Genomic DNA, 22,347 nt, shown 5'->3' with positions numbered 1-22,347 from the left:
TGCAACACCTACCAGTCCCTAAAGTGTCTCGCCGTACTATTTCCGTCGCTTTCGGTGCTGTCGGAAAAAGACGCGTGGACGTGTATTAATAGATTGCCCGAGTACGCATCCCCAGTGACATCGCGCACCATCGAAATTCAGCCAAAATCGCAGCGTGAATTTCTCTTATGCAATCGATTCGACCAGTACGAAGAGCAACGATATGCGCAAGGCGAATGGAAGCTGCTCGCGAACTCACAACCACGCTCGTGTACAATCGTCGTGATTGAATCGCAGATTTTTCGAAGAATCTTGTTTCCATGCAAACCACTGCCAGATTTTTCTCCGAGCTTTTCTTTTTCTCCTTTATATATCGCATTTGCTATTCCGAATACTTACGAGCGTTTAGAACGTCCATAGGTATACTGACAGTAAAAAATTTAGACTCAGTTCTACAGCTGTAGCTATACTGATTTTTTTTACTGATTTTATCAGTTAGCTGTAGCAGTTAATTTCGATAAATTATCGCCAAAAGAATTTTTTACCAATAAAAAATAACTTTTTAAGACTCTCGACTTTTATGGTACACGTGTAGCGTTTCCATACTTTTACTGGTTATGTTACAGTATCGTGGAAATATCTCGAACCATCTATTATAATGGCGATTGAATATGCTTTTAAAAAAGATCTCCATGTGTCTGCATATATGGAATATAACGTTAAAGTAATTCCTTTATAACGGTACCTGTTCATGGCTTCTCGTGATTCACAGAATTCTTTGAAAATGTTGTAGTAAATAGAGTCCTGATCCGTGTGTCATACACTACATACATATGTATATATAGAATTAAAGTAACATCACGTGTTCTTTTATTCATTTTTAAAAGCGAAATATTTCCATTTATGGTAGATGATTTCACATTTTTCTACAGTGCTATATATCGAAGAAAGGTAGGACATTTCCATCTATGGTAGATGGTCTAACATTTTTCCACAGCATCGTATGTAGTAAATACGTTGTCGGTATTTTGCTAAAACGTTTGATTACGTTTGTTTCAGAATCACGAGTATGGCGGGTATGGAGACGAACCACGACGTAAAAGGTACGTTACATAAAATTCATATTAATTGAACCTTGAAATTTCTGCTTTTTCATGATAACGTAGATGTTTCAAACGATCGGGGAATTTGCATTCGGATAAATGGATCAGAGTATAATCGTTTTGAACAATATCTTAATTACAATACCGCGTATATACACTCGTTCTCTTTGTCCTCATTCAACAATTGATCTCATAATGTAGCGTTGCGTTGACCCATTACCTTATCTAACAATCTGTTTTGTTCGAGAATAAGGTCCCGCTATAGCGAAACTAGCACTCTAATTAAGAGCGTAGCGTAGAAAGACAATATCGTACGATATAGAAAAATGACAAAGTCGATCGGCCAGTCTAAGGCTCGAACAGAAGCGAAATATGATAAATTTTACTCACGACGAAGCAGGAGTTATTATTTTGTCGAAAGTTTCGAAATCGGTTCGTATGATTCATCGAGTCACATTGGACCGGGGCGAAACGGCAAAATGTGTCTCTTCGCCGAGTTCTCTCGTTAGAACATCTCATTGGCGAATGAAAGTTAACGCAAGTTCCATAGAGAGGCGAATATCGCTTGATAGCGAATTCTTGCCGCTCTGAATCACGCTTAACGCTCGAGTTAACTTCTTATTATTAGACTTGGCCCGTGTCGACGCATCGGATCCGTCTGAAATTTCGGTAACCGTCTGCAACGTTTTAATTAATTTCATCATACGCATCTTTTCGTCCTTATCACTGGTCAATTCCACGCTGGTCAGTCGTCGGTTTGTTCGTTTAAATCTTTGAGTATGTAGTAAGTCGAAACAAAAAGTGCTAGAAATACTTCGACGTTAACATTGTGCGGATAATTTCGCATGGTCGCAACGATTAATTTACATCGACGGAGCTTCAACTAGGATAATACAAAGCAATTTATCGAATCGATACGAAGATAACTGTAGAAAAGCACGATAAACTTTTCTTTTTATCTTTTTTGTTTGGTTCTTTGATTTTAATGCTATTTTGTACTAAAAAGATTATGGAGAGAATAGAACAATTTTTACCAACGTGGGATTGATCGACGACGAACTGAATTTTCAAACTGTTCTCCTTAAAAATGTAGATAATGTGATTCGTGTTATTTCCCTGCAGTTTTTCCATACTAAAAGTTCTTAATTCGTTGTATGCTTCTCACTCGGTATTGAACGTTTAGATTTTAGAACCTAGAACACATAAAGCGTCAAGTTTCGAATCACTTGTTATAAACGACGTGTAACTGTATAAACGAGCAAATTCGATCCACAATCGTTTTGTTTATGCTTAAACGTTTCACCTACGCGTAGTTATAAAAAGAGATTCATGCATTTTTTTCACGCAAACGAAGTTTTGCGTACATTTACATACTCCTAGAAGCGTTAAGGCCAGAATTATTATAGCGTTAGAATAGAAAGGAACGAGGACCAAGGGAACGAATCTATCCGATAGGACGACCAATTTTTTTACTCCGCGTTTTGTCGTCTCTTTTCTACGTTTGCGTTCTACTCGAAGGTTTTTCGAGGAACGAAGTTTAATCGTTTAGAGTAGAAGCAACAGATTCGCCAGAGAATTGGTCACTTTGAATTGCAGAACGGAAACACCAGAGATGTCTCCTCTCTCTCTCTCTCTCTCTCTGTTCTTTTTCTTCTCGTGGAAAAATGGATAGGTGGTTGAATTTCCAATTGGTTGCAAAGAGAGGCCAAAATGGGAGAGATAGAAGTGGAGAGAGAGAGAGAGAGAGAGAGAGAGAGAAAGGAAGGAGAGGGAATCTATTGATGTCAGGCATGAAAAATGTATAGCCAGCTATCCTTCAATAGCCGATTCCCCTTCGTTGTATCGCGCTGAATCTCGGAAGAAAATTACCGGATTGCGATTTTTCTTTCGTTTCTCTTTCCGGTTAATCGAATATTCGTGCTTGAATCCTTCGACACGCGCAACTTGTGATTTAATAAAAAAATTTCGCCAACTGTGCACCGGCTGATGCAATTTGACTTGAATTCAACGTGTCGAGCCCCTCACACCCTTCTTCATCTCTGGAAATGCGGAATTTTTCGTTGCTACCGTGACTCGCTAAGGGTTCGCGTGGCGCGATACAAAGCCGAGATATATCGAGTTAGCGTTTCCAACGATTAAATTGTTACCATTACTCAGCGAGTTTATCGTAAAGAAAAATTGCCACGTGTAGGTTTAACGATTAATAAAACACGTGGAACGAACGTTGATCGCACGTTGTGTTTTTTCTTTTTCAGAGAAGACAATAATAAACCGAACCACGTTCTCCTCTTTACAATTATCAACCCGGTCTACCCCATCACTGTGGTAAGTGTTTTTTTTAAAAAAAAGTTTCGTGTTATCTTTATACTCGATGGAGAAGATATACTAGCGAGGTTATAGATCGAAAGATTAATCGTCGATATTCCTTAAACACGTTTATTTAAAAATATCGTGAATTTTCTCGGTTGCGAAGGTTAATCGAGAATCGACGTATGAAATGCGCGTATCGCTTGAAAAATAGCACTTTGTATATTTCTATAATAGGATCTGCTTTCCAGATTGTATACTAGACGTCATTTATTAAACGTATGTACTATAAAGAATGAAATAATTATCAATAGACACGATCCTGATGAACATCTCGAGCATCTACGTCGATATATTTCACATTATTGTTTCAACTCTTGGAACATATAAACTTTAACATCTGGTCGATTTTACAACCTCGCTATATCTGCTCTATCGATGGTACTTACGCGTATAGACGGTATTTGTTCGATATACCTATAAATTCATACGCGGTGCCTTTGAACTTTCGAACATATTGTATTTTCTGTGCGTGATTCATCGACGCGAATGTTTGTAAATGCGATCATCGGATTCTGCGCGTATTTCGCATACGCCTGTTAAAACGGATCAAAAGGATGAGCAAGACGCTTGTTTCGATGACTCTTGACACGACCTACGCTGGACGATCGTGACCACTAGACAATTACGTTATCGATGACGTGCGAGAGAAAGAGTTGTAAAACAAAGATCGAAAGGGGAGAAACGATAGGGAGGGGGAAAGGTGAAGCTAAAGCAGAAATGGAAAAGTATTGGAAACGAATGGCAGGACAAAAGTTGTTGGCACAACGCGAGCACCATACGTTTCGCAGGCCGTCGCACTGCATTTTATTTCTGTTTTGCGCCAATAATAGATGAGCCCTGTCGCTGTTTCTGTCTCACGAATGGTCGATGCCTGTGCGATCTGGCATTGTTCGCACTCCATCCATTTACGAGTCTTCGCATAGCTCTCCGGTCACAATGCTTATTTTCTTTTCTTTTTTCTTCCTTTTACTTTTTGTCGTTATCTACACGGCAGACGCACTAATTAAAGAGTCTCCAAACCGAAAGCTTTTACGCGCCGCGTTCTCATTGCAAAGCATCCTTCTCGTTTCCTTTTCGTTCACCGTCTCTTCGACGTTTTTACTTGTATTTCCGACACGGTCTATCTGTCTCGCTTGTTTCTCCTAGGATAACCAACAATTCTATTTCAATTATCCATAAACTATACGAGGAATGTTAGAAAGTCGATGCGATACTTCGATACTCGTGAAAACGAGTAACAAAGTCTCGGCCAACGAACCAGAAGCTACATCAATCAATTTCGTAAGTACGTAGAAAAGTACGGAAAAATGTAGCGAACATTGTTGCAAATAGTTTCTTTTCTAAACTTATCCTAGAACTTTCTGTCGTCTGTGTTATCTTCTTACTCGTCTTTAAATGAAACGCTCTGTATATTACACTTCTGCCTCTGACTTCTCGCATAAATATCCATCTTAAAATTATAATCTTGCCATATCTCGAACGGTCTAACCATAGACTCGACTCGCGTCGATTTATACGCACTTATGTAGTTCTATTATGGAGGCCAGGAAGACGGTTGCCACGTAGGGTAGCTTTCTCTCCGCCACGAATCACCCTTTGTCATGATTCACAGCGATGTGATTTAATGACACGTAACGCGTAAGCGGAGAGACACGCGAGAGACACTCGTCGGAAGATATCAGACCGAACGGTTTCTCCAATATAAGTTTTCGGTTTCGTAATTTGATTAAAAACTTCTCCTCGAGGGAAAACATTGTCCATTGGCGAGAAACTAAAAGAGAGGAACGAAGTTCCTCGATTCTCCTCCGTACTCGTTATTTTTCCCACGTTGCTTCCGCTTTTCATAATCCCGCTTGAATACGAATTCGAACGAAGAAAGTTAGAGAGGATTTCATTTTTCATATCCTGGACGTTGGATAATAGGTATCTACGTATAAGTCTGTTGGAGAAGTAAAACGTTTAGGATCGTTTATTAAAATCTTCCTCGGCGTTTCGTTGGACCGAGTCAGCAATACGGAAAAGCAACAGCACGGAGCAGCTTTCGAAAGCTGATATCTATAACGTTTAAATATTATGGCATTTCGCGATATCTTATCGATATTTTCTCAAGGTGTAGCTCGAACGTCGAACCGTTCGATTTCTTGCATTTGGTTTAACCGAGATATGCAAATTGTTCTCGATGACGTGGAAACCTTTGGCGGTCGGTTCGGAGCTGATAAACGTCATGTTCGAAACGAAGCTCGATAGGTTGCCTTCTAAACATCTCTGGTTTCACGAGTTTGTAGCAATTTGCTCTATTTCGTTGTTAGTCGCATGATTCGATAAACAAGCTCGTATCGTACGAAAGAAAACTTACAGAGAAGCGAATACATTGCGCCTGCAAGCCACGTTCTATTCATCACTGTAACGCGAGGAATTTATTGGAACTGGGATATAATGTACGCTAAATGTTCGCCTTTAAGTCTGTTGCACACTTGGGCGCACGTGTGTCGGCTCTGCGCAAACACCAGGCGTTTGTCGGATAGTGCACTTGGAATTTCTCGGTGTGCTCACGCGACGACTCACCTCGTATTTTCGGCACAATTAGAACGAATAAGCCGATACATCATCGTATTTGCGCGGAATTTAGCTAAACGCTCGGAATTTGGCTGAGTTGCGTGTTAAGCCTATTACACGCTCGACGGATGTAACGGACGAGTAAAATGAATCAACCGGATAATATATGCGTTTCACGCTCTTGAACGTATACGTAACTTTTTAGAGCTCGCTGTAGAGAGGTCTAGGTGACAAATTTTGAAGGCACGTATGGAATAAGCCGTTGCCAGGTTTTCGCCGTCGCTCAAAAGAACGACACCATCAATCACGCGGCTCACGGTGCGTGTATACGAATCGAATACAAATTCGCGAACGTGCGTTCGAGATAATATACGAGGCCGATTTCCCGACTACGTATCTAGTCGCGTACAGTAGCGTCCATGGTTGAGCGAGTTTCTAAATTAATACATTCGACGGTAGCAGGAGTTAATACAGCAACTTTAAGCTCAAATCTTTAAATTCTACTTCTTCGATCTAAATTTACAAATTTCAAGCTTTCAAATTCAAATTTGTAACGCTGTCTGCTGTAATAATATCGATACGTTACTGTATATCACAAATAGATTTATGCGACCGTCGCTGCAATTTCAGATTCCTATCTTCCGACTATATACATTTTCTATACAACTACATACGAAATTTTCGAGCAAGTAAACTTCATTAACTTGACCAATTTTACTATCCTGTCGCGTCGCGCAGACTATTATAACGTCTGGATATACTACGTGCACACATACCTTGTACTTTATACGTGGCATCAAGTAGGCGGAAAAGCAGCCTACCGGTCGTTGTACATAGCCATGAATTTTCGCGCGCTTTAATTCTGGCCATAATTCATCCACCGGCCCCTGTTAGAGTCAGCGGATTAAGATTAACACCTTTGCCGTCTAGTACCAGCTACTCTCGCCTTTTTGCTCTCTTTTTTTTTCCTCTTCCCTCCCTCTTTCTATAGCGTGCTTTTATTTCAAATACCGAACTACGTTACTTCGAGCTGGTTTAGAATGTTATTTTAGAGTGACGGCGCTTCGTCGAATTTATACGCGGCTGTTTGCTGCTCGCGCATCACCGATATCTCCCTGGATAGGTCCAATGAAAATATTTTAATTGGCGGAGCCACGATCCACCGTCGCTTGGCTAAATATGAGTTTGTCGATAAAATCCGCGTTACTCCACTAACTATACTCTAAACCGTGCTACAGGGAAGAAACGATAAGATCTTTCTCGAGAAAACCTCATTCGCAACCGCCGTATTTTAACGTTGACCGATCGCGACACGGTATCTAATAACAGCCATTGGCTATCGTCGCCCTATTTGTTACAGAGATCCATTCAATGAGCTGTAGCATCCTAACTGCGGCTATATACATTTTCTCGTGCGTTAAGTTACGTCAGGTTAGCTATATTACCCGAATCGTTAAATTCGTTCTCCGCAACGTTCAATTTATCCCGCCATAATTTGCGTCGCGAAATGAAGTTTCAAGCGGGGAACCGGCCGGTATATCCGAAGTTGCGGGCCTCTACTTCGTGCCAAAGTGACACGAAGCTAGAATTATATTCCCATACGCGGTGGCAAGACGTTCTACGCGGTTTTCGTACTGTAGATTGTGCGAGCATCTGGTACAACCGGCTGACGTGTTTTAATGTCCACGACCTACTTCCACCTTTGCCTGCTCACCTTTTGGGAGAAAGGTGATCGTACAGAATGCCATTTCTTTCGCGTTTACCGCCGATTTCTAACTAACAACTGAAACTACTAAGACTCGTTGGCATCTGACGATATAGGAACTACGTCGTTTCCTGTCTCATCGAAAACCATCGAGTTTCGCTGTTGAAATATCGCGTTAAAATAAAAAAAAGGAAAAGAACCCTGGGAAAGGGACGTGGAATAAAATTCGAATCACTAACGGCCCTTTGACGTTCGTTTCGACTATGTTGGATGGTAGCCTTATAATACAGTTTTATAATGGTGTTTTGATTTTGGTTGAAATGAAACTAACCGCGGGTTATGGTGCCATTTCCCATTTCACGTTTATTAGGAAATTCAAAATCTTTTATTCAAACATGGCGCGTTTTAATAGCGTATTCCACTCTTCCTTTCCTGTGAATTTTACTCTTTCCTGTGAAAAAGGGTTTCTTTTATTTATGCGAAGAGTAAAATGCAATGTTTATAAAAGGTATTTGCATACCGTTGTATCTACTATAGTATTTACGTACCATCTAATTAGGTTCTAGTACATTAAGTTTCGTTTCATCTAGTAGTAACGTTGTATGACATAAAGACTTACTATGTTCTGCGTAGGATTCATGAAAAAAAAATGAAGAAAAAAAAGAGAACACTGTATGCCATCAAATTAATATCAGCGTCACTCTGCATATCGGACTGCCTCCATGGTCACTAAAAAAACGACATTCAGCCAGAACAAGGAATGTTTTATTTCCGAGCAAACAGTTTATCTCTGGTCTCGTTTTGAACGGTTTGTATTTTATCGAAATTAATCGCGTGTAGGTCTCGATCGCTGGGTAAACTGCAGGTAATACGATTGAACGAACATCGTTAGGCTAGCTTGTGACGCGAATCGATGACAATTTTTTTTTTACGCGAACGTGTCACAGTGGCGTTTGAACCATGCAATCTCTATTTACGCACAATGGAAAATGTCGGAAAATTGGTGAGAGAGCAAACACACGCGCGGTCGGAGAGCTTGCAGCGAATATACGAGGTTGTTAAAAAATTTCTGCGGATATTGCAATACGTCATTGCGTCGTTTCTACGTCGAATCGCATTCACCCTCGACCCTTAAAACGGTCGTTCGATCTTTAATATTTCTGCCGCATCCCAGCAGAGAGATGGCGAAGCAACGCTGGTTTTTTAGTTTATTGCCCGACATTGTTTTACTCCGGCGGTGAAAATCTGTTCCCTCATGGTGAAAAAGAGTAATTCCCTTGGCCCCACGTAGAATGAAAAGGGATTAAAGTGTTTTTGCTTACGCTCCACGTAGATTCCTTCCTCTTCTTTTCGTACAGTTTGCCGAAAATGGAACTTGTTGGATGCCGCGTGATGTATTTCTTTTCACGATTTCAATTACGACCGTTCATTGTCGTGGACGTTTCAAACTGCTCGTAAAGAATTAACAAAGACGCGTGCACTCGCGATTTATAGAAACCGTGTTGACGCGATGTTTCGTTCAATCTCGCGATAAAATCGTTTACCACGGTTCAACAAAATTCAACTGGTGATTTACGAGAAGCTGTATGTCTATTTGATTCTTTCAATGGAAACTGAAGTATAGCTTAAATGTGACAGATAATGAAAAACAAACACGATTAGAGGATTTTTCCGGTAGAAAAATTGTGGATATCAACGTTAATCAAGATTACACGTTGTTTAATTTGTCTGAAGTTTACTCGCGGACTAACGGACTAAACCGAACGCAGAAAATCTCCCCCGTTACGTTTTACAAACGACCGCCTTGTATCTCCGCCAGCCTGGAAAATAATTAAACGCGTGCAATTAAACCAGATGCATGGCGTAATGCAAACTCGAAGATAAAGGAAAGCTCGCGATAGCGGACAAGAACACGAAACTTTTGCCGTTGGATTAAATGGCCTCTTCCGTTTACTAAGTTTACTTTCGTGTTCTCCCAACTTTTGTCGTTTTTTCTCTTCCGGCACTCTTTTTTACATTTTTTTTTTTTTTATCTCGATGACCAGTCGTCCGAAATAAGCTTCAGCAGCTCAAGTTTTAGCAACGCTCGGTAAGAGACCCGAAGCGATTTGTTCTGGCGAGAACATTTTCTACAATTTGAATAGAAATCCACGAGTGTGATCCGGTTACTGGTTCGAACGTGTAACCTTATCGGCTCGTTTCACCGCTCGTTCTAGAGTTGCTCGAGCACGATCGAGAACTTATAGAGTCGAACTATACACCGTTAGCGAGCTTGGCTCGCATTTAACCGACTCTGCCCTCTTTGGTCTTGTGGTTTCCGATGTTTGCGCAACTTTCCATTCGCGGGCGTACAGTCTAGGATGACGCGAAAGAAAGATCTGCTTGTTGTTCGACTTGGAGCTCCTTGAAACGCGATGTTTGATAGAATAGAAATAACAGACGAGTTATATACGCATCCTGTCGACTCGATTTGAGCTCCACGAGATCGAACTCCTTCATCGGCGATGAGAATTGTTTTTCTCCTTAATCGAAGTCACTCGTGAGGATACTGCGATAATGTGTTTCCATTCATAGCACGTGCTAACATATATATACGTAGACAATTATAGAAAACAAAAGGTTCACGTAGCGACACTTATGGAATTAATGAAATGGGTACGTCCAACGCGGGTAGTGCCGTACCACGTAGCATTTATTATCTTTTTTCGTAAAGGTTTCAAAATGATAATTTCATTGCACGAAAATAAATATAAAGTAGGGCTCCATTTATTCAAACGGAATTTTAGTTAACAGCCAATTAATCGGTCAGATCCGTTTATCTGAACGTGCAGTCTTATTACGTGAACGACTATTAGTAGACGGAGGAAAGCGACTGTAATTTTTATTATTTAAATCGAAATGCATGGAAATTGTAGTTTTTTTTACAGAAATCTCGATTAAACTCGCGAAAGGATTAACATTGGTGGTTATACGCTACGCTTTTCCGTGGTAAGAACGCGTAGAATCGCAGGAAAGGGTCGTGCGTTTACAGACGTACGCACAGGGACGACTGGATTCTATCAGAAAGCTTTGGAATCGTTGAAAAATCCTGTTCAATAAAAATCGACTATACACGGTCGATTGCAATTTAAAAGGGCGCACCGTATTGTGGAGGATCGAGAGCGTTCTCGTGGACTTTCAAAGAATCGAACTTTTGAGGACAGACTTCGGCAGCACTTTAAGAATGTTCGGAGCAAATAGAAAAAGAAAGAAGGCTTCCGATGTTAGGTACTTCTGCTTCCTTTACTCCCACTTGTTTTCTACTTATAAGCTACTTCCTGAAGGGCGATTCTTTTATCTGGCAAACTTATAACGCGGCCATATCGCGCAGTATTTTAGGCAACGGAAAGAAAGTCGTATTATACGTATATATTCCTCTGCATATATATATATATAGCTATTTACAACGATGACCCTATTACGGTGTATAGTTGCTGGAAATGCTCTTAACGTAGAAATTATTGCAAAATAATTTATGCGTCTTTAGTTAACGTGATAATTTCTTTTTAAACGATTCTTCTGTTTGGATAGTTGGGACAACGAACGAATAATTCATCGTAATAAAATTGAAATCTCAAACGGAACTTAAATTTTGGAAACGCTCAATTAACTCGACTAATGAATCCTAGCCAATTTCCAGATCGAGTCGAGTAAACTATATATGATTCCAAATTATACCGGTTGTACCCGATTGCACACGCGTTTACGATTAAGATGGATCATCGTTCGGACATGTGACCGCCCACATGGTGCACAGATCCGTGGGTATCGAGACGTTCTCGGAAGGAGCGGCCGTACAATCGTAATGATAGACGACCAAGAACCGAGTGGCGCTTTGGTCTTGGTGTCGCGTAGGCAGGAAGATAATTAGGGAAGCTTGGCATAGAAGCGCCCATACCCATCGCGGCTCGAAACATCACACGATAAATTGTCGCACGGATGAAATAAACGAAAGTCCCTGGAAATAATGAAAATGGGGTACGAGCACGCCTTTTGACGGGTACGAATTTACTGCACGGACGATAATGAATTTCCGCGATTGCCTTTGGCCTCTCTCTCTCTCCTCCTATTTGCATCAACGCGACGATTTCCATCAAAGCGCGGCATATTTATGCGCGATGTCGTTGTCATTCTTACTTTTTTCGCTTCTTGTCGCCAACTGCGGTTTTCATTCGTTGCAACAAGGCCAAATAGCTTGCGCTAATGCACCGGCATGACGATGGAATTTTTCCTGCCTAATTACACGTTGTTCCTCGATCGAACCTAGCAAATACACGGTACTTGTCGGCACACGCGTCTTCGCGCGATAACATTCAATGACGATCAGTCACGCGAATCGTTTGCGTCGCGGAACATTTGTCTCGTGACCACGGGTGACAGCGAGCGTGGAGGGCAAGGTCGTATTGTCAATCGAATACAAATCAGCATCTCGTATCGGAATCGAGAGTCGATCGAATCGCGTTGTTCAACCTCGCTATCTTTATCTCTCTATTCGACGAATTCGAATTAAGGGGAGAATTATTTCGGAATCGAACGTAATTGATACACGAGATGGAGTGGCGTTGCACGTCAGCGAGAGAGTATTTCGTCCCGCGTATTCCGCCGGCAGCTTTCCAATGTAATAATTGCCGCACGATGGTCTCCGTGAAATCGATTAAAAGTAAACCGAGTGCCGTGCACTCGGAGGCATCGAGCGTGACATTAATGGTTCACGTCCGATGCCTGGCATTGTTACCTCTGTTCCAGCTGGTCGAGCATTTTGATTAATGTTCCCGCGGACGTATCGTAATATTCCACGGGAAGATTCTTCGCATTAGTCGACTCTGGACTATTGGCTCGTTAAGCAACAGCAGGGAGGGACGAGGATGTAGTTTCCTGGTATGCGATCGATTTTTCCCGCAACTCTGACGAAGAACGTGTCGCGGACAATGTTTTTCGAAAAATTTGGAATAGGTACGATCGGCAGGATATAACGACGACGATAGGTCAGCTAAAATAGTATCGGAATATCTCCGTTTGTATATTGTCGAGGACGTTGGAAAGCGGTCCACGAAGGATATCGACATTTTTTGAACTGCGAAACCAATAACACGAGGGACGATCAGAGGGCACTTATATTTTGGTCGTGTACGAATGAATACTACGAGACGATGATTTGAAATAAGTATTTACGAGACGGTACACAGGAACTGAATGAGTTGTAATTAAAGCTTGAATTTCACGTGATTCATCTGTTTTGAATTTTGCCTAACGCGTACCGTGTCCTTTATCGATCGATACGACGAACTATTGGCGTATTTTTGAAAGAAATATTGTGTTGGCGCTGGTACGTTATCGTGAAACTGCAATTATCGACTTAAAGGCCTGACGATATTTATTGTACATCCGATTATCTGCACGAGCTGTTGATCAAAGCATAACGCTATCAAGTAACAAAACAAGCAGCAACAACGACAGGGAAAGAGTAAAATCTGACTCTCGTGAAACGCAATAAAAACGGGAATCCGGTGTCGCGTTACGATTTCAGTTTCAGGAAGCGCGGAAATTTTTCTCTGCTTCTTCCTCTGCACATTCTCGCGCACACACTCGATAGCGTTCCATTTTAACGACTCTCCAGCAGTGACCGTGGTAGGGTGTGGTTGAAGTAGTCGGGAAAAGTGGTAGGCCGTGTTTGAATCCATCAAGCTGTGCTCTTTTTCCGGCTCTAGTCGATAATCGATAGAATCCACCCTCTTCCACCCCCATCGCCCACGCTCTTTTCTCTTCGACTGTCTTTCGTTACACACCTCGAGGCGAATGGGTGTGGAGAGGCAGAGATCTGCCCACACACGTAAACTCCGACATCCGTGGGTGCACCCTTTTCTTCGTGAATCGGCCGAAACGAGCGGATCGTCGTAAATCGAGAGTTTACGGCGAGCTTGTTGCGACCATCGCATCGTCGTAACATCGTATCGCACCTCCCCTTTCCATTTCCTTTCTTCTTTTTTTCTTTTTTTTACGAGAATGAACGCACGATTTCGTGTCGTTGAATTATCCCTCAAAATTCTGATTCATCGTGAGTAACGCGATTCTTCTTGCTCTCGGTTAAAATCCATCCCGGTTGTGCACGTCTCTCCTTTGCTTTTCTTCGTAAACATACTTGACGTAAATTCAACTTTTACCGTTATTTTCTAGTGACACGATATCGAGTGCAAAGTAAAATTTGTTGGTGTTTTCCAATAAACGTAAAGAGTATGGGATATACTTGTGACTAGGCACGTAAGATACAAAAATATCGAAAAAATACCGTTACATTATTTACCGAGTAAAACAGGTTTCCACTTAAATTCTATTTTATTAATTGTATTCGGAAAAATATGAATTCGCATAAGCACGGCCGATAGTATACCAAAAGTACGTTTACTTCTTTCGGAAGATAAAAAAATCCGTATACTATTGGAACAAGGAAATAACAGTCTCTACATCTCCCATCCCCCCCTTTTTTTATCTCTCCTAGTGGAGAGCTTTCTTCTCGTCCCTTGAAGAGGGGACTTCTTCTAAAGAGGAAACGTCGGTTGATTTATGTCGGCGAACTCACTTGCGTGGTTCGTGTTATCCGAACTGTCGTATCGATTAGCTTCTAGCACTTTCTTTTCCTTGACACGGGGCGAATTTGTACTCGTCAAAATTCGATTTCGAATTGGTGGAGCACCGACGTGGTGGCCGGCAACGTAGAATCACAGATCTGTCACCGAAATAGACCGCCAATGAGAGTGTGGTGGGGATAGTTGACACCGTGCCATAAATATTGATTTTTCCGCATAGCGGGCCGAAAGTTCGTGGCGTATAATAGTGGAAATTCTTGAACGTGCACACCGAGAGGATAGGAAGAACGAGGGACGACTTCGCCACGGAGAAGACTACCTTTAGGAAGATATATAATCGTTTGAAATTTAGGAGACGCTCGTGTTGTGACAGCACCGACCGAAATCATGTATCACCGTGTCTCTTGGGTCGTCGAGTTCTAAGCTCGTTACATTATCGTGCGATGCGTGTCGGTGGCCACGCGTGATCGGTCGCAAACGCTTGGTTAGCACACGAGGATTAGCACACGAGACATATGGCGCGTATTAGACTGAACGGTGTCGTGTGATATCGGTGTATTTCGTATTTTGTGGTTTAGCGGCACGATATCGAACGGGTAGCAAATGTGCCGCGCGAGCCTACGTCTCGAAATTATATCTGTCTCTGGATAAAATGCAATTTTCTGCTTCGATACTGTTAGCGATTCGCTCGTTTCTGTTCTCTATATACGTTGGCTCGCGAAAGTCACTATCGTGTGTGTTATATAAAACATTTTGAAATCTCATTAGTACCGTAATGAAATACGGTTGTCACAATTTGGTAAAATTTGAAAGTAATCTGGAAACATATATAGAAGTTGTTGTAAGATATTTATTGCAACCATACACTTCATAGAAATTAATCGAAGTATTTAAACGGTCGGTTATTCGCTATATTAATAAATCACGATATTTTTAATGGCGTCGTGTTAAATACTAACGCATACCGTATGACTGATGTAAATTTTTTATTACGCGTATTTTTGCCACGAATCTTTCGTTTGCGTTTTTAAATTTTCGACAGTCGTATCTCGGCTAAAAGCTTCTCGTAATATACCGAATATAGCCGTAAAAATGTTTCAATGGTAAATGTTGAAATACCTTTCTCAGCCACTGCATATTCTACGCTATAATTCGTTAAGAGCTTTCAATCTTCGAATAATATTTTTATGTTTCTGTAACGACTTGTCAGAGATTCCCATTTGAAATTGTAACGTCTATATAGGATTCAATTTTGTCAGCGGAAAGTACATGAGAACTGTGTGCAATTACAAGCTCGGTAAGCGTATCGTTTTATGGCGTAATAACACTCGCCTATCGTTTCTGAGCACTCTATATATTTAGGGTGTTCTCGAATAAATGTCACTCGCTCGATGCGTATGTAGCGCACACCGGAGCGCGTTCTTCGTTTGTTGCTCCCTTTTTACTCTACCGGGCGAAAGTTCGCGTATTTAGATACGAGTCGCAGTAAAGTAGGCGCTGCAAAAGAGACAAACTAGGCGAAGCGCCGCTCGAATTATATCGAGTACCCGTACACGTAGTTGAAGTCCGCGTTTCTATTCTAGACGCTCGTAACGAAATTGGTCTTCGTTAGGAACTTCCGTTGAAGTTGCCGTCCGCGATCGTGAAGTGGATACGTTTATGTAGATTGTCCTTCTTTTCTCAAAGCGAGCAGCCTAACAGCTTTACAGGAGTCTAGAATTCTATCGAGCTTCTTCTCTTCGAAGGTTCTACGTTTATTTACTATGGTAAATCTACATATTAATTAATTCAGCCTAAGCGTAATAAATTTCGTAGCGTTTTCTACTATTTATTTCTATGTCAATAAAAAACTGATATTATGAAAGTAAGATGTTAATTCGATGGTCAGGGACTACAATTTAACTGGATTGGAATTTACAGGAACAGAAAATGTTGGATACGTGTGACACCTAACGTAAACAACTCTCGACTCGATCATTTCCATATAGACCAGTTTCGAGTTGGTAAAGTTTATACGGACGATTCGGATATGTAAAACTTGGCTGGGTATGACACTAGGTTTTTTATACCGTTAGGAACGAGCTTATTTCACACATAGTATGGATTCATAAATCAGACATTTGGTGAAAATGATTTAGAGATATGGGCTACGCGAAGCTCAACGATGTATGATACGAGGTTTATGCGGTCCTCTTGAATCCAGTTAATTTGATATAGAGAGGATTCATAAATTCAGAGATTCGGCGTAAATGATTTAGGAACATCGGCTACTTCATACATTATGCAAAGGATTACGAAAGTCTGAAGGTACTTAAGAGATCTGCTAGATATGGGAAGCTTTCTGGGTGCAATTAGGTATGGTGGGACTCGTAATACCCCTAGGACATCAAAATCCAACAACTATCAACTTCCGCTTAATACCTTGGGGTAACCGACTCGAGTGTCCTAACATCTCGAGTGTCCTAGTACCTCGAGTCAAATCTCATGGCGATTGGGTTTCCTCGATTCGGCTCCTATAATGTTATGAATGCTTTCATTCGCTTAGGTTTCGTGATCTATCGTAGAATGGTTCGATTGAATTCTCGTGGCTTCAAGGTTACCAAAGGTTGTGTTCATTTTAAGAATATAGCAACGTTAGATTAGTCGAGTGTGATTTTGTTTGGTCGAGTGTTCGTTATTACTATCCTCGCCAGTTCTTGGAAATGATTTCGTTGAGCGAGTCTCTGGTGTAGAACAAACAAACGCGTCAGCTATTGGTTATTCGTATTCAATGCAAAAAAACAGATTTAGTGGAATTCTATTTGTTGGAATACACACAGAAAATACACGCACATGAACGCACGCGTACGTGTAATTGGAACGAACTGAATTGACACGACTGAAGTTTCTATGATACAGTACAATACAATACAATACGATACAATGTACGATATAATAAGAGTTCACAGATTCTTCTCACTGTCTATATATAACTTTTAGTTTGTACAATAGAAATTCACGTACAGATATAGACGAATACCATCGACGAGAGTTGGTTTAATCAAAAATTTCGTTCTGCTAAATGGAGTTAGACTAAATAGACGTCCTAGAAACGTACAATGTCTATTGTAGCCAGCCGCGCGAATCTATAGTCATCTATTGGCTTTTTCAAAATTCCCGGTTTCTTGTGTATCGAATAAGACATACCGAATCTGGCAACGAGTAGAAGGTTTCAAGCTGTCCAAGTATTATCTTTTTATCGTATCGTGAAACAGAGGGCCGTCACGACGATGAGGCTTTGCCTCCGCACGATCCTTTGTATTGAATTTGACGAGTCCGGTCTCGTTTCACGAAACCGGAATTTCCAGTACCGAGAGTCCTACGAGTCTCGCAATCGTCTTACATTGTATTCTTCAGCTTTTCCATCGTGCGTGTTACCAACGCACAATCGCACACCCTATGAACGCAACTCTTCCACTTCCAGCGTTTCCCATTGTTCTAGATTTTTCGCTTCTACAGTTTCTTCTCTTATTTTTTCCTAAAAATACGCCACTTCCCTTTTCTCATAAACCTACACCTTCTTCCATCTATCTTTTTTTTAATGGTATTTCAAAGTCAATGTTGTTGCCGTTTTCTCGCGACTTATAGTTTAGCGAACAAACTTGTTCAAGTAATCAAATATACAAGGTGCTTGAGAAATTTAGCGCCAAACTTTAGTACTCTTAATACATAGAGGAAAGTCCAAATAAATACGAGTCTAAGTATCATAAGATATTTTCAATTATAAGCCTGTAACAAGGTAACTAATCGTTATTTGCATGCAATAATATTTGGACCAATGTTTATCAAGATCTTTTGGCTTATTTTGACGAGTACTATATACCTCAAGAGTTTGGCATCAGCTTGCCGAACCATCTTATTTCAGTCTTCGGATGCTTCATTCGTCGGAACGACAGTTCGTCAAAACACTCATCCGCCGTAATTACAGCCTTAAACGTTAGCAAACTCGTGGTAACTCGTAAAGCTCCTTAGCCCGTGTTCGTATTGTAAACGGTCCTAAATCTAAATGTAATTACGATCGCGAAAACTTAAATCGTGTAATTTGGCAATGCGAGCTGTATAACTCAATCAGGCATAAGCTAATAAATTTGTTTTACAAATTAGGTTTCCAGCTACCGCTAGACGTCGATGTGTTTATAGCGGCACTAAATATCAGGACATGCATTTATTTTTTTTTTCTTCCCTCAAAGATTGCAATTTATGCACTTAAGTACTACGTTGCTTGATGTGCACGTGTAAAGTTTACCTTTCTACGCTCGTATTTGTGCAATCAGATAAACTTGCCTAAATTGCTTATAATAAAAAAGAAGAGACGTAACGACGCTTTTAGAAGTCGCAACACCTTTTGCATCTAATTTTATCGCCAAGCATGCACCGGTGTCTGATTCGTGTCTGGATTGCGTCCGCACGTATTTCGAGTGTTGTGTGCGCCGATTGCGTGGCTGCATGCAGATGTCTGTCGTCCGTCGCATACGAGCTCCTCCACGGTTCAACGCTCGAATTCGTGAACCTGGAAAACACGTTCGCTACGCGTGTCACACCAACTGCCGCGTTCCCTGACCACGGTAAATCTTCATCGAGCAAACCTCACACGCGTTTATGTACGTTCGATTTATTTTCCCGGTGGATTAATTTAATCGATACACGTGGCCGTAACACGAGCTCTCGATGGTTTTTTTTTTCTTTTTTTTTCTAGCTCGCACGTGGAGCTGAATATTTCCGGCTACACTGGTCGTATCTACGAATATAACCATATAGCTGAATTAGTGGCACGCGCGTGCTTGTCCCACACAAAAAAAAAAAGAATCTACTCGCCATTCATAGGCCAGATGCTTTCTCGCGGCGTTCAAATAAGCGGACGAAGGTTGGTGAGAGGAGCCGCGTTGCGTGGCTAAATATGTGCGTTGGATCGCCAGTAACGGATATCGGAACAAGTGTTTTTATTCTCAACAGCGATGCGAAAACTGTCTCTAAACAAAGGCTTGTTCGCTTCCGTGTACGCGAGTAGCTTGATCAAGTTCGCGCTGTTTGCTATGCTTGTACGGTCGATAGTTGTTTTACAATTTGTAGCGTCTTTGGTATGAGATTATTCGTAAGGACCGTAAGTTGGAAGTATCCTTGGGATATATTCTTAACATTTTAAAAAATCTCTTCCTCGTCTCTTTTGTTTTTTCACGTTATCTTTCGTTCGCCGTGTTTCTACAATCGACGAGTGTTTTCTAAGGCCTTCGTTTAGTTTGAGATCGCGTATGTGTATCGCAAATCGAAGAGTTATTCTTCGTTGTTAGGAAATCCGATTCTTTGCCTCCGTTTGCTTATTTCATATTGATCAACTAACCTTGTTTCTTGATTAATTTCGTTCGATTTTCTCGACTGTTCGAAAGAAAGCCATTTCTCTAGGTATATAACACGCAATAAGAAAACTTGATTCCACGATTGATATTACACGAGTTCTAGTAATGTTCCATCTAGAAGCGTAATTCCTACGGATCTCTCATGTTCCATTTGCGATAACTCTTTCCCTTCGCTTCGACAATTTTATCGTACTGCCCGTTCTCTCTCACCGCAAGGAAGCCACATATCGCGTTCCCATTATCTGATATTAACGTACATCGTATTGGCTTGTAACCTACGGAACATCCTTCGGCAGATGGTTTTGTAACGCTTATATTTACGATTAAAGAGAACATCGTTTCTATCTTATAGGTCCTAGAAACCGTATCTTTCTATAGTACACGATTACGTGTTTCGTATTGGACATTGTAAAAATTGCACATTGATCTCGAACGTACAATTTTATATGCGGCGAGTACAAAAAGTATTTATCTATTCAGTCATTTATTGCAAAAATATATAACGTAAGGGGAAAATATCTTGTATCCATCATCATTTTCTCGTTACTTTAAAGATTTTCTAGAAAAATAATAAGAAAAAGAGAAGGAGATCAGTTTCACCTGGAAAACAACTGTTCATAGACGAGCATCTGTAAGTTTACTCGGTATGAATATCAAAGTTGCGTAACGGGGCGTCGAATGTTCTCCAAAGGTCTCGTTAACGTTCCGAAACTGTCTCATTAACACGGTGGAAAATCATCAAAGTCTAAACGGTATCCGATACACGGTTACCTCTAAATTTCGCGTTTCATCTTTCCCGTTCTAACGAGCCCGCGTCTGTCTGCTGGTCGATAATAAATTTCCCTTCCACGAAAACTATGCAACGTTTATCTCGTTCCCTTATTAACGGTCGTTTTATCCTCCTGGAATGCCACACTTTGGCGATGAGAGTCTCGCCGCGGTTCCTCGCTGATTTATTCGTGATCTGTTATTCGTCAAGGAATTACTGGAGATTATTACGAGCAAACGGAGGCCTTCGCTTCTGGCCATTAACATTGGATCATTTGTCGAGTGCGAGAGATACGATTCGCTCGGATGGCATCGACCTCAACGCCGACGCGACTCGTGCGTCATCCGCTCGCTCGTCGCGAGTTCTTCTCGAGCGAGCATACGTGTTACGTTCCTTTGCTTCGTAAATAGACGCGCGATAAATTCAGCGCCCGTCGAACGCGCCCGGCCTCTCGACCGTTGAAATTCTTTAGCCGAGTCCTCGCCGAACAAACGACGAGCCACTTTTTTTTTTGTTGCCTATCGTCGTTGCATGTTTCGAAAGGTGTTGGACAAAATAGCGGGCTCGGAAGCTAATCAGCGTCGAAATCAGAAAACCAACAGAAGCGTGCTATTACTTATCGTGCTTTTTTACTGTGATTTATTTTTCTTTCGCTTTTTTACGGATGGTAACGGGTAGCAAGTAGCAACTTTCGTCGAAGAAACACTGAGAAACATTGGACGTTAACCAGCAACTTTTTCGAGAAACGTGGAACGTAAAAAACAAGTTGGTCGTTATTGCACGAACTAGAATCGAGGTTTTTCGCGCCAAATGTGCTCGACCACGCTCGTCGGTAATTCGAAGTTACATTAGTCTTGAAAGATTCGCGCTGAATATTCGTCGGAGACGAAGTCAATGCGACCACGAGAGAGGAGTGGAGCATTGGAAACGTCGAATTGCGTTGGAAAGGTGCATTATATCGGTTTACGCGACGATGGAATAGCACTGCACGGAAGCGACATTTTTCCAAATCTTATTCTATTTTTCGAGCGTTGAATAGACGATCGAGCGTTGGATTTTCATACGAGTTGACGTTGACGCGAAACGTATCGACGATGGAAATACTTGCTGCTTTCGAGAAATGTCCGTAATATGTATAATGTTCATGCACCATGTTCTCTGTAGATACGTCATGCATTTGAATGATTTTGTCGCTCGTTAAGGGGTTGCTTTGGAAACTGACATCCTCAGATCTTTCTACGTTCCTTCGTTTTAGATTTGTAGATCGTATGGCGCCTTTGAAAAACGCTGCCGTTTATTTAATATCAAGGTCGCAATTATTTAAGATCGTAGCACGTTTAGAAAATGTTACGCGGTTCGAAGTCCTTCAATAACTATTTCGCTGTTCAAGATGTATTATACATGGCTCAGCTGTGGAGAAGGATGGATATTTAAAACAATAACGTTCTACAATGTGGTTACTATCTTCGTTTGTTTATGTTTTCTACGTTACATCAAAAGGCAGTAAGCGCGGTACTGACCTTTTTAGCAGAATATATTTCTGCACTTTACTGCATCGAGAGAATGTTCACGACTGTTTAGAGATAGAAAGAAACTGTTTTACGGTTTTCACCTTGTAAGTCGCGTGTGTCGCAAATACGCGTTACCTTTTAAGACGTATATCAAGAAAACGATAAGAGGAAACGAAGCAGAAAGTGGCTGTTGGTCCGTTCTATCACCTGTGCTTTAATTATTGGACACCACCTTCGGCGAAGGTTTAATCTTTCAATACGAGACACCTGATAAATTCATTTCAAGCATGCTCTGAATATGCAATACCTGGCTGTCGTTTGAATATTTTAACACAGCC

The 22,347-nt window shown here is 41.2% G+C and overlaps 1 protein-coding gene across 2 annotated transcripts in view; it reads left to right on the top strand.

The window, feature by feature from the left end:
• LOC117210927 (heterogeneous nuclear ribonucleoprotein L) overlaps window positions 1-22,347 on the top strand; it is a 157,608-nt gene that overhangs the window by 17,654 nt on the left and 117,607 nt on the right. For both annotated transcript variants that reach the window (XM_033454382.1, XM_033454381.1), the window contains exons 2-3: window positions 1,039-1,082; window positions 3,338-3,407. In XM_033454382.1, the coding sequence (XP_033310273.1) occupies window positions 1,039-1,082; window positions 3,338-3,407 (114 nt within the window). The remainder of the gene's footprint in view (window positions 1-1,038; window positions 1,083-3,337; window positions 3,408-22,347) is intronic.

Source organism: Bombus bifarius, unplaced genomic scaffold (assembly GCF_011952205.1).
Source record: "Bombus bifarius isolate JDL3187 unplaced genomic scaffold, Bbif_JDL3187 scf7180000008213, whole genome shotgun sequence".
In the NCBI taxonomy this organism is placed as follows: domain Eukaryota; kingdom Metazoa; phylum Arthropoda; class Insecta; order Hymenoptera; family Apidae; genus Bombus; species Bombus bifarius.
Note: the sequence above shows the minus strand (reverse complement) of the source record. Positions and strands in the feature narration are given on the sequence as shown.